Genomic DNA, 19127 nt, shown 5'->3' on the forward strand with positions numbered 1-19127 from the left:
TAGGTTACAAAGTTTAGTTGATGAACAAAAGAGGGAACATGATAGAAACTTATAAGTTATTAAAGAGGTATGTATAAGATCAAAGGAAATTTTTCAATACATCACAAATATAGAGAGAACTAGGGGTGTCTTTGGAAGTTGTATAAGATTGTGGTTTGTAAAGGTGTGCTAACTAGATTTCTTTTGCTTGGAAAGTGGTGAGTGAGTGGAATGGGCTGTCTGAATTAGTTGTGAGTGCCCTGATAATGAATGAGGTTAAGGAAAGGTATGATAGGTATTGTGCATAGTAAGATTAAGTCAGAAGACTGATCGCAGTCTCCTGTGATCAGTCTTCTGACTCCATGGAGATACCCATGTAATAATAATAATCTATAAGTAGATCTTGCAATTATAGTTTCACATAGCAGACTAATTTAGTGGAAAATTGTCAATACAAAATTTGTTGTAATCTAATCTTTTCATCTAGTGCTATCGTAGTGGACACAAAAAATTAAGCTTGCGCGTATCAAGAATTTGATGATGATGAAAAGTGCAATGCAGGAAATCATGATGAGGGCGATGGAGCAGTATAGATATCAGAGGTTTTGTGCCTGTGGATTGCAGAGTTTAGTTCAGCGGCATGATGGTAGAAATTTGATTAGGATATTTAATTTAATCCATGATAAAAAACCAAAGTTTGTCATTTATGGAGCCTGTGGAAAGAACAGTAAGGCATGAAATATAAAATTATTTGCTGACTTCATAGGGGAAGAGTAATGGATTATACTAATTTAGAGCTAATGGAGTGAATATGATTAAGATGAAACTTGAAAATATAACAGAGTAATTCTGTTTCCCCCATATTGAGTACATAGATTGCATAAAGATGATTTAGTAATAATAATGTCATGCAATAAGAATAAAATATATGATGGAGCAGTGTCTCAACAAAGGAGGTTAACTAGTGGTGTGCCCCAGTGTTCTTGCTTCCCCTGCAGTTTAATATTCCTTTGTTAATGATATTTCATTTGGATTAACTCAGGATCTTCAGTTATTTGCTGATGATGCAAAATTGGGGAGAATTATAAGGAGCACTGCTGATATTAATTCTATTTGGGAAGATTTAAATAGTCTTTTGGCTTGGACAAAGGAATGAGGGTTATAGTTTTAATATTAATAAGTGTAATTGGTTGCATTTTGAAGTGCAGAGATATAAGGCTATATATGATATTCATGGAATTGTGCTTTAGTTGGTGGATGAGATTCAGGATCTGGGATGATAGTTGCAAATAGAGTGAAATTTAGAAGGCACATTGCAAGTGTTGCAAATACTGCACATCGTACTGCCGCTATGTTAAGAAGTAAGTGTGTGAAGAAGAGTGTAAGGAATAGATTTTGATTATATATTTACTTATTTACTGATATTTCACTAGTATTATATCAGCATCTTCAGAGCACAAAAACAGTTTGTCACAGTATGCAAAACAACAACAATCTTGTATAACAATGTGGTTAGTTTAAACAATTGTAACGCACAACACAAAGACTAAGATCCTAGGAGAACTGTGGGTGAATGAAACACATTATCAGAATATGATATTAATGCAAGTAGTGGTAAGCAATTTAAGTTTCAGTATGATAAATATGATGTCGGTTGAGCAAACCTCCTGTGATACGTCTGCTGCTTCCATGAAGGGTGTGATGATGATGATAATAATAATAATAATCATAATAATAATTTCATTTAATGATAAAATATATATTATTTTATATTATCGAATTAGGCCAATCAATTTTGTATTATTTTCATTTTTAATACATATTATTATTAGATCTTGAGGAATCATTTTGCATTTTTTTTAGAATATGTGCTCCACTATAAGGTGGTTGGAGGTGAAGGAGATAAAAAATCTCTGAGTACAAGTAGTGGAAAGTATGAGCTAGATGGGCTACGCTGTGGAACACGTTATAAATTGTATATGACAGCATCAAATAGCCTAGGTACTGGAGAGCCAAGTGAGTCAGTTACTACGACCACAAAAGGAGCAGGTAGTATTTTAGATGTATCTTATCTATGAACACCTTGAATCTTTTCAGTTATTACCATGATTTACAATGATTAAAGAGATTAAACGACTGAGGAATGAACTTAGGAGAATTACGGATTTGCATGGGAATGTTAGGAGGAATGGGAACGAAAGATTTGAAAGAAATGTTGAATGATTTGAGAGTGTTAGCCTATGGAGATTTGATGATATGAGGAATGGTGAATGAAAAGGTACACAATGTCTGTTTTCTGGGAAGTAGAATGAGCAGGGTGGTTGAAGCATTGGATAAGAGGAATATGCGAGCAAAAGTGGTAGTGGTAGTTGGCACAAATAATCTGACTGGTAACAAGAATGTAAGGAGAGATGTCATGAGGCTGTTAAGGAGAATGAAAGATAACAGTGTAGTAGGTAAGGTAGTCAGTGTGTTGCCCAGGTATGATAATGATGAGCTAAGAAAGAGAGTGAAGATTTTGAATGGTATGTTAGCAGAGTTGTGTCAGGAGAAAGAAGTTAATTTTGTGAATGTGTGGGATGAGTTTGAGGGATGGATAGAGCTCTATAAAAGAGATGGGCTACATTTGAATGGATTTGGTGTGAGTCAGTTGGAGAAACTGTTGCTGCAAGAGAGAATGATAGGCAAGTTTGTGAATGGAAATATGAGTGACGCAAGTAGAGAGAATAAGAGAGAAGGAACACAGAATGGACAGGGGGACATGGCATGAAAAGTGTAGATGATAGGTTCAGGAGTAGATGTTTGAGTGTGCAAGAAAGGATTAAGACAGATTAAGGATGTCGGGGGTAATATTCAGGTCTGGGGAGGTAGTGTAGTATCAGTGATGATAGAACAGGGATGGACAGGGGAGAGTGTAGAGGAGTCATGTCCGAGAAGTGGGATCAGTAGGACTTGTTATAGAAACAGAAATGAGCTAGTGCATATGTTTACAAATGCTAGAAGTATTCAAAACAAGGGGAATGAAATTGTAGCATTGATATAGTCTTTCATGAAGACGGACAAAGCAAAAAAGGGAGGAGGAGTGTTGTTGATGATGGCAGAGGAGTTGTCCCTCATCTAGAGTGGAGATGCCAGGAGCAAATACTAACAGTGGTTTTGAGGCAGTATGGTGTGACATGTAGGTGGACAGAATGAAATGTTTAGTAGGGTGTTGCTATAGACCTGGTAATCTGGAAGGCAATGAGAAGGAAATATTTAGACAAATTGGTCTAGCTAATAAGGCCACACATGGATCGAGGATCTTAGATTTGATTATCTCATCAGAAAATATTGTTGTAAATGAAGTGTTACATCATCCTCCAGTTGGTGAAAGTGACCATGAAGTGATCACTTGGGTGGTGCCCAGCCATATCAGGACTTTTGTGAGAAAATGTTATATATGGATTAAAATTGTTCTGCTTTAAAGGAGGTGATAAGACTAAGGCTTTGAATTATAGGTCAGTCTGCTTGACTGGAATTATGGGCAAGGTGTTGGAGAAACTATTGAGGACAAGGATTCATATGCAATAGTGTATTTAAATTTTGCAAAGGCTTTCAGTAGATTACCACTTGACAAACTAGTAGTTAAATTGGAACAGATGGGGTTGGATAGTAGATTAGTGTGTTGGATTGGAGATTGGCTGCCTGATAGGTATCAACAGGTTATCTATGGGGTGGGAAAATCATATCCCAGAAGAGGAAAGTCAATAGTGGCATGCCCCAGGGGTCTGTTTTGGGGCCATTGTTGTTTAATTTGTATGTAAATGGAGATGTACAGTTGTTTGCAGATGATGCAAAGTTGGAGGGGGGGTATGAGAAGTAGAGCAGATGTAGCTTTGCAAAAGAACTCTAAATTGACTGTCTGCATGGGGATGTCAGTTTAATGTTACAAAGTATGAGATTTTAAAATTTTGGAAGTAAAAATGTAGTGCATATTATTTTAGGATTGGTAGGGATATTTTGGGGTAGATGTAGGATTTGGGGGCTGTGGTGGATAGGGACTTGAAATTTCGTGGACATTTTGCTAAAATTGTGAGGACAACACAGCAGATTCTGGGAATTATGCAGAGAACACTGACATGTGGAAGTAAGGATGTTTTGATTCCATTGTATAAGACTTTGATCAAGCTGCATATGGATTACTGCAGTGGTGTAGCTAGAGCTTTTGCTGCCCGGGGTTTGCCGGGCGGCAAAAGCTCTAGATCAGTGGCGGCAAACAATCCCTGAGTTTGCCGCCACTCTCAACACACACCAAAAATATTACAAAAACTCAAAACGATGTATAGGAAAATAAATTAAAACACTATCTTTATTTTTCAAGTAAACTTAATTTCAACATTCTAAAATGTTATTTTTCTTGCTTTTCTCTTAGCAAAATCGTTGATGACATTGGCAAAGTCTGTTTCATAGTAATGTAGGTAATTCTTAATCAATTTTATTTAGAAAAACTCCTCTCACAACTAGCAACACTTACAGCAGTTGTGAGGAAAATTCGCAGTAGTATTACAGTATTTGGAAATAAGTTCTCGAGACTGTATTTTAGAATTTCAAAAAGGTTCAAAGTGCCGCTCGGGCCGACCCCTTTTCCCCCAGCTAGCTATGCCTCTGGATTACTGTGCACATATTTGATCACCAGGTTTTCAAGGATGATGAGATGTTGGTGAGGATTCAGAGACTATTGACTAAGTTGGTTTTGGTCTCTGAAATGTGGAATATGAGTCCAGATTGAGATAATGAAAATTACAGTCTAGTGGATAGAAGGAGGGGGGGGGTGACATGATTGAAACACATAAGGGGTAATTATCAGATTAATGTGAGTGAGATTTCTCATAAAATGTCTGAAGATAGGGAGAGAACAAGATGTTCCCTTTAATCTGTATAAGGAGGGTGTGAGCATGAGGACAAAGAATAGATTTTTAGAATTGAGAGTGGAATACACTGCTGTAAAGTGTGATGAGTGCAGAGAAGTGAATACATTAAATCAAAGCATAATTAGCAGTGTATATGAGAGTGGAACCTCTTGCAATGAGTCTCTTGACTCAATAGAGGTCTGATAATAATAAGGAATGATATAATAGCTAGAATGCCCTGAAAAGATGCTTGGATTATGTGGATGCCCGGAGTGCATTTGAGGACAGAAAAGAATTGTATGCAAGAGCAGGCTCACATTTAAATGATTAAGGACGTAAGCATCTGGAGAGAATGTCGTTTTCTGAACAAGTGAGAGTGTTGATGCAGGAAAACTAGAATTATCAGTGTGGATGATAGCAGGGAATCACCTCTTGTGAGAATAGTCACTTGGAAGTAGGGGGAACACATGGTTAAATCCAGAAGTGGAGTCTGGAGGAAATAATGATAGGTATAGAAACACTTACAGTGAACTGATGTTTCTTTATAAATGATATGAAGATGGCACTGATAGTGGTGAGGGATAACTACCAGATTAATGTGGACGAAATTTTTCATAAAATGTTTGGAGATAGGAGGAGAACAAGATGCCATGAGGAGGGGTGTAGAGTAGATTTTTTGCATGGAGAGTGGTGGGTGTTTGGAATGCATTGCCTCAGAGTGTGGTGAATGCATGTAAGTCAAGGTACAGTGAGCTGTGCATGTGACAGTGGGACCTCCCATGATGAGTCTCTTAACTCCATGAAGGCAACTCCATGAGTTGCCAAAAGGTGTCACATTTTAAAAGGTACCTAGAATTACTGAAATAAAGTGACACCTTTTGCAAATCGTATGGGAAAGAATGACTTCTGCATCACTTCAACCTGGATATTTTACATCTGGGACAGGCTCCCGCCGACGAAACCTCAACAAAGGTCGAAACCAGTCTGGGTAGTGACCCCCTTCCTATAATGCATAGCATCATACATATCTGCAAGGAGATGTGCTTTGCATTATGGAGAATACTAAGGAAAGTGATCAGAACTTACCCCACCTTTGCCACAAGTTGTCCCTGTCCTAAAAGGTTGCTTATGCTTGGATCCACCAAAACTTTTATAGTTTTTTTTTTCACACAAAACTCTTGTAGTTTCTATATATTCGGCTTTGAAATAATGTTGGATTCAATATCCACTTAATTTGTATAACAGTGATGAAAAGACTGCCAAGGAAGTGTATTCTGACACGTTCAATTTTAATTGTGAATGCATGCATTTATATTGTTTGTTTTGGTCACTGAGGAAAGTATCTAATGTCTGGAAGCCATGGGACCAGATAACAAAAACATCATCAGTGTATCTGAATCAGGCTTTTGGTTTTAAAGTAAAGGAATCTAGAACATGTTGCCCAAAAGCTTCCATATAAAAGTTGGCAATGGGGGGGATAACAGTGAGCCCATAGCTGTTGCTTCTTTTTTGCAAATAAAAAAAGTATTTTGTCACACAAAATAGCCAGAATGAAGTAAATGGATAAAAAAAAAAGTGCAATGATAATAGGTGAGAATTAGTGGGAAAAAGAAGAATAGTGTTATTGATTGGGACATTTATGAAAAGGGCAGAGACATCAAAACTGACTAATAAATCACTTTTTTTCAAGTGTTATTCCTTAATTTTGTTTACAAAGTGTTGTGTGTTTTTAATTAAAGGAAAGGATAAATTATATCTCTATCATATCTCCCTTTTCCAAGTATCAGCCAGTTTCTATAATTCACAAATCTTCAACTGATCCTCATAAGGAACATTCCATATATTCCAGAGGTGAATGACTCATCTTGGTCATTCACCTCTGGAACTTGTCCACCTCTCCACCTTATCCTCTCCACCTTATCTTTGCTTGTCAGGTAACCCTGGGCTAGTTTAGCCACTTTTGCAATATACTTCTTGAACTTTAACTCACAGTCCACAAGCATCTCCCAAATCACTAATCTCATTAATTTCTTCATATCATTTCCATCAGTGTAGTATGCAGCTAGTAATCTCTTCATTCCAAAATGCATAATCCTATGCTTTATCACATTAAACCAATAGCCATTCTCCTTTTCTCATATTGTCAGTCTGTTTAAATCATCCTGCAAGATCTCTACATTATCTTTATTAACTTTTGCATCATCACCAAACAGCTGAATCTTTTCACTCAGATTATTTCCCATATCAGTAATGTATAAATTAAATAGCAGTGGTCTTGAGCACAGAGTCCTACAGCACATCACAAATCTTTTCCTGGACTCTCCTCCTCCTCCATAAAGTACTCTCTGCTATCCATCCACAGGCCACCTTCTTATGCCCATCACTGACTTCATATTAAGGTGGCATATGGATAGACCTCCTCCTTCTTCAAGATGAAGGAGGCCTAATCACAGAGTTGAAGTCCTGTGATTAGGGGTCAAGATGAATTAATGCAGCCAGCATGTCCCTCTCAGTATTTTATGGCTGTAGATCTGTGTTTTCACAAGGCCAGGTTGCCTGTTCTGAAGGAGGAAAAACCCTCTTCCTCCATATGAGACCAACTAATCATTTAATTGAAAAGACCTGATAAATGTTCCTCACATTATAGATGGGATTTGAACCTGAGTCTTTCCATCCAAAGGGCTCATCTGTAACAACTAAGCTATGGAGGATCTATATGGATAAATAGTAGAGAGTAATTTAGGGAGGAAGAGAGTCTAGGAAAAGACATGACTAATGGTTCTCTAGGACTCTGTACTCAGACCACTACTATTTAATTTACATTGCAAAAGGGCCTAAAATAGCCCCTGTTGCAATGTATTTTGATTGAAGAATAATTGAAGAACACCCTGATAAGCAAAGAGTCTCCAGAGGTGATTTGCACCAGTTGATGTAACAGAGTTTTGTGTGGTGTCCTATTAAATGCTTTTCAAAGTCCAGCAATATCACAGCAGTTTCAAAAGTCTTTCAAACCCTAACAAAGCTTGGTCTACTAAGTCCAGCAATATCAGCAGTTTCAAAAGTCTTTCAAACCCTAACAAAGCTTGGTCTACTAAGTCCAGCAATATCACAGCAGTTTCAAAAGTCTTTGAAACCCTAACAAAGCTGAATAGCAGCTGTAATAGATCATCATCAGATTCCCGATGTATATCCTCAATGGATATGCAGAATATTATGATAGTACTAAAGTTACATCATTACTAAATTTCTATTGGCAGTTTTTGTCCATATCATATTCTGTTACCACCTGGAAAGATTCCAGTATTATTAGATTTTATATTTCTGTCTTCTAAGGCAATTTTTACTTTATCAGTCTATGCAGATCTTGGTCTACTTTTGAGTCTTCTTTTTCCTGCCATCCTGGCAAAGAAGACTAGCTTTTGTAAACTTTTCCTTTCCCATTCTGTTTATGTGACAACACCTGATTAGCTCTCCTGACACATTCCTGAATGCTATCAATGTGAAGTTCTTTCCTAATATCTTCATTTTTAATATGATATTGCCATTTATGCCATCTGTTCACTCCACAGATCTTTCTCAGAATTCTCCTATCAATGGTCTCTGGTCATTGTGTTTCTCTCCTTCTTATTTTAATATAAATTTATTCAGTTGAGTTTGAACCATACCAGTTTTACTAATTCTGTTATCTGTTTCCATATTTAATTTGCTGTCTTGATTAAAAATTATGCCTAAATAGTTGAAATTGTTCTCTCAGTTCTCCATTCAGGATGCAGTTGATGTTTTTAATGTTTCTGCCTATTTTCATTGTCTTTGTATTGCTGATTTTCTTAGCAAATTTATACAGCAGTCATTCCATTTAGTCAGGCAATCCTGTATGGGGTGGGAGGGGAGGGCTTGAAAGTTCTGATACAACTCCTAGAACAAAAATTAATTACTTTTATGTCTTCTTATATATCCTAAAAGAAAAAGATCAAATTATTACAATTTGATGAAACATCAAAATGTAAAATTGTAAAATATGTTCGTTCTTATGGCTATAAGTTGTTTTAATATAATTTTTGTTTATGGTGTTTATCAGAACTTTCCATCCCTCCCCCCATAGATTTGTACTGGATTTATTTAGAAGTATAACAATATTTGTGTGTAGTAAAGAGCTGAGATTAGCATCTCCAGTTTTGATATTAGGTTTAATACCACTTTCCTTCATAACGTGATCCATATAGATGATGAATAACAGTAGAGATAATGTGTACCCTTATCTCACATTGATTTGAACATCAGATTAGTTTCCTGTATCTCATTAATTCTAACTGCTGACTTACAACTCAAATATAGACTAAGTATTGCTCAATATAACGTCCCATTTACATCATACAACTGTAGCATATTAAACAGTTTTTCTCTTGGCACCTTGTCAGCCCTTTCCAAATCAACAAAACTTAAATACAGATCCTTGTTATATTCTTCTAATGATTTCTGAACTATTTGTTTTCAAGTGAAAATCTGATCCTGACAACCTTTGTTTGGCCTGAATCCAGCTTGTTATTTTCCAAACTTCACTTCAACAATTTTTCTTAGCTGTATTTTAATTATACTTGCATAAAGCTTACCAGGAAAGAACACTCAGTAGGAAGATATATCTATAATTCTCACATTAATTTTATTTCTCTTTTTATAGATGGGTACTATGAGAGCTCTTCTTCAACTATCTGAAATTTGACCCTCTGATCAGTCTTTCTGAATTATGCAATGTAGCCACTGTAATACTTTTACCTCCATATTTGAGAATTTCTGGTTGAATATCATCTACTCTAGCTGCCTTTCCACATATCAGGTTTTTGATGCCTTTTTCTACTTCAGATATTGAAGTATTCAGATTGCATTTCTATTGAGTGTTTTCTATCATCATAATGTCATTTCTTGTTTCATTTAGAAATCTTTCAAAGTAATTACTCCAGACATTTAAAATATCTTTTTCTTCAGTTTTCATGTCTTTTATTATCTCTGACTCCTTTTACTGTATTTTTTTTCTTTCATTTCTAAGCTTTTTCAATAGCCTCCAGAATATTTTGCACCTTTCTAATATTTATTTTTTATGTTCTTATGAAAGTCTTCCCATAATGTTCACAAGCTAGTTCTGATTTTTCTATCCTTGAGGCAATCTCACAACCTTAACAAAACATTGACTGATTCTGCCTCTCTGGCTGAATCAGTCAGTGTTTTGTTAAGGTTTATCATCTCCAGTCTCAAAGGTTTGATTGTTGTTTTCAAACTCTTTTCCCCCCCCCTTGAATAATATTTGTGAATTTGACTACAGTTCACCTCTGAAAGCTGCTCAACTGATTCATTTTGACGTTTTCATATACTCTTCTTTTCAATATGAAATTCAGTTTTTGTCATGGTAAACCTGTAGAATATGTAAAAGATTTCATCAATTTACACAATTTTTATTGAAGATGACAAATTAAATTTGGTAACAGATAATATAATATCTGAAGTGTATATAGTATGTGAGATATGATTAACCATGCTACTGGCTAAGACATCTATAGACGTCAAGGTTATCATGGATGCGAAGTGCATATTAAAATTGTAATACTATTGATATTACATTGAAATATATGATGGATATGAAACGTATGAGGATGCTTATTTGATCCATAATGGCCGGTTAGGTGGTTAAATGATAGTAGGAAATGAGGAATTAATGTTAGATAAAGCACAGACGGCAGTGAAACACAAGGTAAATGCATTATTTATGAAATATACTGCCATATATTTCATTCTGAAATTAACAGACCATTGTCAGTGGCTTAAAAAACAGTTGTTACAAGGTAGAATGCAAACAATTGATTTATTCAAAATAGAATGAGGTGTGTGATGCTAAATCACCAATACTGTTATGCTTTAGTGTGTGGTGGAGGTTGACAGGAAGATATATTTAGTTGGATGTTGCTATAGGCCAGAGAATGTGGAAGATGATAATGAAGAAATGTATAAACAACTTGGGTTAGTGAACAAAGGAAGGGTGATTTTAATTAGGGCAGTATAGGTTGGAATGAAGCGATAGCATTTAGGAATAATGAAAATGAATTTCTTGTTCTTGAGAGAAAACTATCTCAGGCAGCACGTAAAGAGGACACAGGAGGATCAAGAGTTTTAGATCTGATCATATCATCAGAGGATATAATTGTGAGTGGAGTTTCTCACTTCCCTTCAGTGAAAGTAATCATGAAGTTATCAACTGGGTTGTGACTAGCCATATGCAGACTGTGGAGAAAGGATATATGTGGATGGCTTGGAGTTATAACATGAAATAAAAGTTGAGTGGTAAGTAAATAAATGCTATTTGGGAATAGACAAAGAAATAAATAACAGCATCAATTGTGAATGTATTCTGAAGGTCAAAAAGCTGAATAAGGTAGATGTAAAATGGATGAATGAGGGGCTTAAACATGAAATCTGGAAGAAGAAGGCACTTTGGAGGAGCATAAGGTGAATAATGGTAATAATCAGTTACTTGAAGAGTATAAAGAACAAGCAAGTTAATAAGTAAGTAACTGAGAGTGATTCAGTAAGGACAACAAAAGTGCAGTATGAGCAGGAATTGGCAAATTAGACAAAGAAAAAATCCTAAAGAGTTTTATAGGTATGTGGCAAGCAGAAGGAAGAATGGTTATGCTACAATGATATTAATGGATGAAAGTGGTAGAATGGTAACTACTGCAGAACACATTGTTGAGGTATTCAGTGATCAATTTATAAGGGTGTTTGATCATCATCAGGGTGAAATCAAAAGGAACTAAAGTGCAGAGGACTACTTAATTGTGAGTGAGCAAAAGGTATTTGAGGAAATAAATAACTTTGATGTCAATAAAGTGGTAGGATTTGATGACATATCAACATGCATCTTAAGGGAATGTTCCAGGGAATTGGCATGCCTGTTTAACAAGTCTTACAACAGCACAGATTGCAAGGGAGTGGAAAGAAAGAAATTGTGACACTGCATAAAGGTAGTGATAAGGCTGTGGCTACAAATTGTAGGCCTATCTGGAGTTGTGGTGAAGGATTAGAGAGATTGTTGAGAAGTAAAATACAAAAGTTGGTTAATAACAGCAGTAGTACTCTCTCTGGTTATCAACTGGGTTTGTTAAAGGGAAATCATGTTTTACTAATTGTTTATGTACTATAAGAAGGTGGTAAATGTCTTGGACAAGGGAGATGCATATGTACATATGCATCTATATAGATACAGTGGTATACTTAGATTTTCCAAAAGCTTTTGATAGACTGCCACATGATAAGCTGTTAAATAAATTGAAATCAATGGTATTGGATAACAGACTTCTGAGTTGGATCAGTGACTGGCTGTCAGATAGATGACATATGAGAGAATATAAATTGCAAAGCCTCATGAATAGGAGAAGGAGGAGGAGACATATAAGTTAGTCAGGGGTTGATATGGGAGAGATTTTTCATAGAATGGGAGAGGGGATCAGAACAAGTGATCATCCCTGGAAACTGTATAAGAACGGTGTGAGCAGAGGAGTGAGGAAAGGGTTCGTCTACACGGAGAATGGTTGTTCAGTGGAATGCATTGCCTGAGTGTGTTGTGAATGTAGACCCATTGAATCAGTTTAAGACACAGTTGGATGAGCTTTGTGTGTGTGATAGTATCTACCTCCCACAATGAGTCGGACTCCATGGAGATCATATGTTAATAATAATAATAATAATAAATATCTGAATATCCCTTCATAGTAGTGGATATGGCTATATAACTAATAGCCATTGGGAAGTGGAAATGTCTAGGAGCAACAATAGCACATTTGCAATCTGGTAGGCCATATAAAATCACAGCAGGACCGTTGAGTGCTGAAGCACATGACATACACAAAAAAAATTGCCTGTTCTCAATTGGAACACTCCTTGCTGAGTTCCAAACTGCCTCTGTAAGTAATGCCGACAACAGAACTATTCATTGGGAGCTGAAGAACATGGATTTCCATGGCTGTGCAGCTGCACACAAGCCTAATATCAGCAAAAGCATCTCCAAGCATCAGTGGAGTGGTATAAAGCTCGTCAGCATTGGATTCTGGAGGAGCCGAAAGACATTCTCTGGAGTGATGATTCACACAATATGATGGGCAAGTCTGGATTTTGAATATACCAGGAGAATGCTTCCTGAATGTCTTTTGCCAGCTGTGAAGTTTGTAGGAAGCATTGGTTTGGATTGGGCCTCTTAGTTCCAGTGATAGGGAGTCTTAATTCTGTGGTGATATTCCAGACAATTCTGTGCTTCCAACTTTTATGGCAACAGTTCTGTGAAGATCCTTTCCTGTATCATCGTGAAAGTTCCCCATCCAGAAAGCAAGAACTGTACAGGAATGGTTTGATATGTTGTGTGTCGAAGAACTAGACTGGCCTGCATTGATCCCTGATCTTAACCATCAAACACCTGTGAAATGAGTTGGAATACCAATAGTCAGTTTGATTTGTCCAACGTTAGTGGCTGACCCCACTAAAGCTCTGCTGGAAGAGTAGAAGGGAATTATTGCAGCTAGATACCAAAATCTAGTGAAAAGCCTTCTAATTTGCCCATCAAATTTGTGGAATTATCACAGCAACATACCAATATTTGTTGCTTTAGTAATTCTCATTTTTCAAGCAGAGCTTTAGTGAGGTCAGTAGACTGTCATAGCAGCAAAGGGTGGACTAACTCCATATTAATGCGTTTCATATTTGAATGAGTTAGGATGAGCCGACATATGGATATTTTTGATCACATAGTGTAACTACGGTTGTGGTCTCACACCATGTGATGAAATTCACCTTCCATCTGAAGACAGTCACAAACATCCATGCTCACAGTGGAATTCAAACCCACATGTTGTTGGTTGGAGAGAGAGTGAATAAGCATACTACTCAGAAAACTAGGCTGAGTGGTTTGTTTATTCACCTAAGAGTTTTCATAAATCCACTGTGGGATGTGAACTGCTGATCTGCTGGATGCAAAGTAGGCAGGCAATCCACTGTCATTCAGGCCAAGCCATGTACAATAATTTTTTTTTTATATCACTCTCATTCTATAGTAGATCACTGCAGTGTGTGTGTGTGTGGGCAGGGATCAGGAGAAGAGTAATTTATTGATACTCATTTTGAAGAGATGGAAGTTGTAGATGTTGGGAAAGCTGTGGAATAGCTTTCCCTGTGGAATACTTCACAGGGAAAGCTGTTCCACAGAATTGAGACAGATGGAATGAAAGATGAATGTAAGTTTCCGGTTCACTGTAAAATATTGAGCAACTGCTTTTGATGTTGCTTCAGTTTTAGCAGAAATGAAGGAAATGATGAATTGTTAAATCTTGAATGAATGGTTTATTATATTGTAAAATATTTCATTCAAATTTAACAAGTAAAAACAAAAATTTCCGGAGAAAACGCTTGTATATAGGTATAAGTGAAATTGTTGACAGAAATAACGAAATAATCATTTCATTGTAAATTCTCCTATGTATTATATTGTTAAGTGTCCTTGTAAAACTGATAAAAAAGAGTTGGAATTTAGTGAATATTATGTTAACATGAGAAGGTTAGATCTAAGTATACAACGAGATAATCGGCTTAAACAAATGACCCCAGGCAGTCACGTATGCGAGGTCCAAGTTGCGCGCGTGGAGAACGCAACGAGGAGAGAACGGTGCCGAGTGCAAGAATTTTAGGTGCCGGCCAGAAAAGAGTGACATAAGAGGGAGAACAGCTCAGCAAGGATATATAGAGCTTGGCGACACCAACTCGGGACTTTTTTTTTTTGTTCGGGATTCCTATTCCAGTCGTTCCCAGAGAAGTAGCATGAGAGCGGTCGAAAAGAATGATGTCCAGTGGCAGCCATGCGGCCAGATAGTGATCCAGTGCAGGCATAATCATCGGTACAGCAGAAAGGCCACTACAAACCGATCAACATGCGGAACCACATGGACTGAACTCGGCACAGCAGCTTCGCCCGCATCGGAAAGGGTGATTCGTGATCGTAATCACTAGTTTGTCCTACCTGAAGACAACTGACCGTAAGAGAGGGTAACAAGCCATGTGAATTTTTCGGAAGATCGAGAGAAAAGGCAAGAGAGATCCCGATGCTCGGTAATGTAGAAACTTTTCAATTCCTTTGTATTCGAGAGACAGTTAGTGTGCAATATTGTGTGGATATGCTCAGTGATTGGATTTACAAAACTGAACCAGGACTTTACTTTCTAAAGTCCTGGTAGATTGTCTTAGCTCTGAGTAAGAATTCATGTACAGTGCGGTATTGAATTGCTAAAGTATGTTATAGCCTGATAGTTCTTGAATCTAGAATAACATAAATGCTTGTACACGAATGTTAGTTGAATAGGATCAAGGCAGAAATTTAACTGGTAGTAGATATTGTCTCATATTGTTTATGACTAGGAGTATTAAGGTTATGTCTGGTTAATCACATTCAATTTTGTAGGAGAGATTCAGTTTTGTTAAGTGATCTTAATATTTGTATATCGTATTAGAGTAATGAATAAACCTTTCTTTTTCTTATCTAACAAATTGCCTGATCTGTGAACTCAATGCACTACTCATGAAAATAGAACCAGTGCGAGTTAAATTGTGGGGATAGCTACAACTGCAGTAAGAGTAAGGATATACAAAGTTTTTTTTGTAATTGGGAATTTTAATTGCTTGATTATCAAATAGTGTGTCATTCTGAGTGTTAACTCCCTGACAAGGAAGATTCTCCTTTTTAGATGGCACAGCTTTACAAACAAATTTTTTCATATTCTGACATGGAGTTAATTCCAGATTTGTATCAAAGAAATTTGACTCTAGCCATGGGGAATTTCTTTGTCTACCAAGTTTTGCACACATGAGAAATTTAAGTAGTTGCCACAGAGCGGAAAGGGTGAAAGCAAGTGCAAGAAATTTTATCAAGTAATAGGGATATTCACTAAAGATACTAATCGTAAGTTTTAACAATAACAAATTATGAACACAACAAACACACACACACACACAAAGTAAGAATATAAAATAAATTAAAAGCAAAAAGAGAAATTTAACAGAATGACAGCACCCAAGGAAATATCTGAGGAAGAGACATGTCAGAAACTGACCATATATGAGTCAGTAGTTAGAAAGTCTGTAAGAGAAGAGTTCGTCAGTTTACTGAACTGCCACCTTTTGAATAACATTAAATATTTTTAGCGAGGTCTTAGTTGCATCAAATGTGAAAAGACAAAAGTGTGACAGCACTGTTCTGAGGTTCGGTGGATTTTTGATTTCTATACAGTCAAAATGAAGTATTTTACCTTTGTCATCTGTGCAGGAATTGCATATGAAGAATGTTGCTGAGTTGTCAGCTGTATTTTTAGATGATGGTGGTGGTGCAATATTACTGTACATGCCATCTATGTTACGAAAGAGATGAGGTACAGAAGGGCAGAAATTATAAATTCATATTTATAGATTTAGGGACACAAAAAACACACGTGTTGAAAATATATTAATATTCTGGATTCATACAGTTCGTATAATATGATTTCCTTCAGCTATTGTTGAATGTTTAAAAAAAAAAAAAAAAAAAAACTTCACCAAGTAGTGGGAATTTTTTTCAGCTTGTTTTGATTGTTATACAGGTTGTAGATGGGTCCTCCACATTCTTGGAATGGTTAGGCCATCATTTTTGTTTAGATTTGGGTTATGTTTGAGCATTTCACAAGCTTGTTTAAATTTCCTCTCTAACCAGGTTTTGGTGCGGTGTAGGGACTTGGTATTTTTCCAATCAATTCTGTGGTATGTTGTAATAGATTTAATGGTATTGATATGAACACAGATGGATGAGAAAATAACTATTTATTAACTTAAAAGCTAATGTTTCGCTGGTATTATATCCAGCATCTTCAGAGCACACAACACAAAGTTTGTTACAAATGCAAGACAACCACAATCCGGTATAACAGTGGGGGCTAGTATAAGTAATTGCAGCATGCAACACAAGACTTAAGTCCTAATAGGGTGCCATCTAGGTTAAAAAAAAAAAAAAAAAAAAAGTAGTTCAAAGTTTTGAAATAGTAGTCCAAATAATAGTCTTAGAAAGTTTGAAAAAATAAAATAAAATAAAAGTAATAAATATTAATTTGGTCTTAGGATGACTGTCTCTCAAATCTTTGGTTGATTTATACAGCCATACTTGTTAAGGTTTGGAGTATGTTTTAAGGCGTCTGTTGATTCCAAGAACAACCTCTCTGACTTGTAGAAGCTTCTGTGCATTACTTTTGTTTTTTTCAAATTGATCCTGTGTGCTGGGGTATCCAAAGCATGGTCCGCCAGACTCGACTTGCCATAGCCATAATAGTGCTAAACTCGAACTACTATTATGGCACTACTTGCCATAATAGTGCTAAACTCGCTTGTTTGTAAATACGTTGGGCTTTGGCTGAGTGAAACTTGTTCCTAATTTTTATACAGTTTGGTATCAAATTGGTATCTTGGTACCTTTTTAAGAAGGGTATCCAAAGCATGGTTTGCCAGACCTGACTTGCCATAGCGAAAGTGTCAGATATATTTTTTGTGTTCACTAAGGCGGATGTCCACAGTTCTTCCTGTCTTTATTTTTGAAAGTTCTCGGCAAGTAGCGTATACCTCTTCTCGTCATCATCATCATGCATTTTAAGGATTTAGGCCTAGCATGGCCTGTTCCGGCCTTAGAGGTTATCGTTGAATCGTATGATAGGACGTCCTGGTTTTCTTTTTCCTAATGGCTTGTACTTTAAGGCTTGTTTTGGTAATCTTTCTGTTTTCATTCTTTGAATGTGTTCCATCCATTTATGTTTATATTTTTTAATTTTTTCTGTTACTGGTTCTTGGTTTAATTCTTTCATCTTCATTTCTTTTGTGATCAAATAGGGTATACTTTGCAGTTTTTCTCATAAACTTCATTTCTGCTGTTGTTAATTCTTTGTTTGTCTTTTCGTTTTAAACCAAACTAGGTTTGGTTTAAAACGAAAAGGTGTAATTAACTCTATATTTAAACCAAACTAGGTTTGGTTTAAATATAGAGTTAATTACACCTGTTATTTTTAAATATTTCGCAATTTTTACGTTTATATCTTTTTCATTTTCATATGTGATCACACATCCTAGGTAGGTAAATGAATTCACCTGTTCTAAGATCTTGTTATCTAATACTATTTTAGTTCTTGTTGGATCTTGTCCTTTAAAGGCCATAGTTTTTGATTTTTCTGTTGATATTATCATACCATAATCTTTGGATATCTCATTTAGATCTAAAATAGCTTTCTGTAAGTTATCTTCAGAATTTGTAATTATTATTTGGTTGTCGGCAAAGAGGAGAGTTTAATTCCTTGATGTAAATTTTTATTCCAATTTATTATTATTTCATTTAAGTAGATATTAAAAAGAATTGCTGAGAGGGGACATCCCTGTCAGATCCCTTGGTTTATCTCTCTCATATATGATAGCTCGTGATTTAATCTTATTTGTATTTGATTATTTTCATATATACTTGTGATAGCTTTTAGGATATTATTTAGAATTTGTCTTTATTTTAATATGTTAAATAATATGTTTCTTTTAACTTTGTCAAATGCTTTTTCAAAGTCAATAAATGCAATATGTGTTTCTAAATTGTATTCTCTTCTTTTCTCTATTATTAATTTTAGGCAAAAGGCCAAGTCTATACATGATTGTCCTTTTCTAAATCCATTCTGTACTTCTAAAATAAAGTTTTTGGAATATTTCATTAGTTTGCTATTTAAGATTCTGCTATATATTTTGTAACAGGAATTTAGTATACTGATACTTCTGTAGTTTTTAGGGTCATCTCTATTACCTTTTTTAAAGATAGGAATCACAATTGCTTTTTTCCATTCTATTTGGGGAGATACCAGTTGAATAAATTTTATTTAAAAATAATAAGTCTTTCTTTGAATCTTGTTCCTGCGTATTTATATAGCTCTGAACCTAGCTTATCTTCTCCAGGTGATTTTCCATTTCTTGTTTCTTTCAGGCTGATTTCTAATTCTTCTTTAGTTATTTTCTTTTCATTTTTGTTAATTGTTTGCCAGTTGTCTTTTTTAAAATATTTGTCTGTCCGCAATTTTTTGTAGTAATTTAGAAATTCTTCTAATTTCAATTCAGTGTTTAATTTTATGTTTTCTTTGGTATCTGCATTTCAGTGTTTTAAAATCTTATATACATTGGGTCTTGTTTTAT

At 35.7% G+C, this 19127-nt stretch overlaps 1 protein-coding gene across 1 annotated transcript in view; it reads left to right on the top strand.

Moving 5' to 3' along the window:
• Window positions 1-19127, top strand: part of LOC150107016 (cell adhesion molecule Dscam1-like) — a 754963-nt gene that overhangs the window by 505690 nt on the left and 230146 nt on the right. Inside the window, exon 22 of the mRNA XM_090393540.1 lies at window positions 1843-2028. Coding sequence (XP_090249666.1) covers window positions 1843-2028 — 186 coding nt within the window. The remainder of the gene's footprint in view (window positions 1-1842; window positions 2029-19127) is intronic.

The sequence above is a fragment of the Typopeltis vanoorti genome, chromosome 5 (genome assembly GCF_054136105.1).
Source record: "Typopeltis vanoorti isolate ZY-2024b chromosome 5, IOZ_Tvanoo_1.0, whole genome shotgun sequence".
Classification (NCBI taxonomy): domain Eukaryota; kingdom Metazoa; phylum Arthropoda; class Arachnida; order Uropygi; family Thelyphonidae; genus Typopeltis; species Typopeltis vanoorti.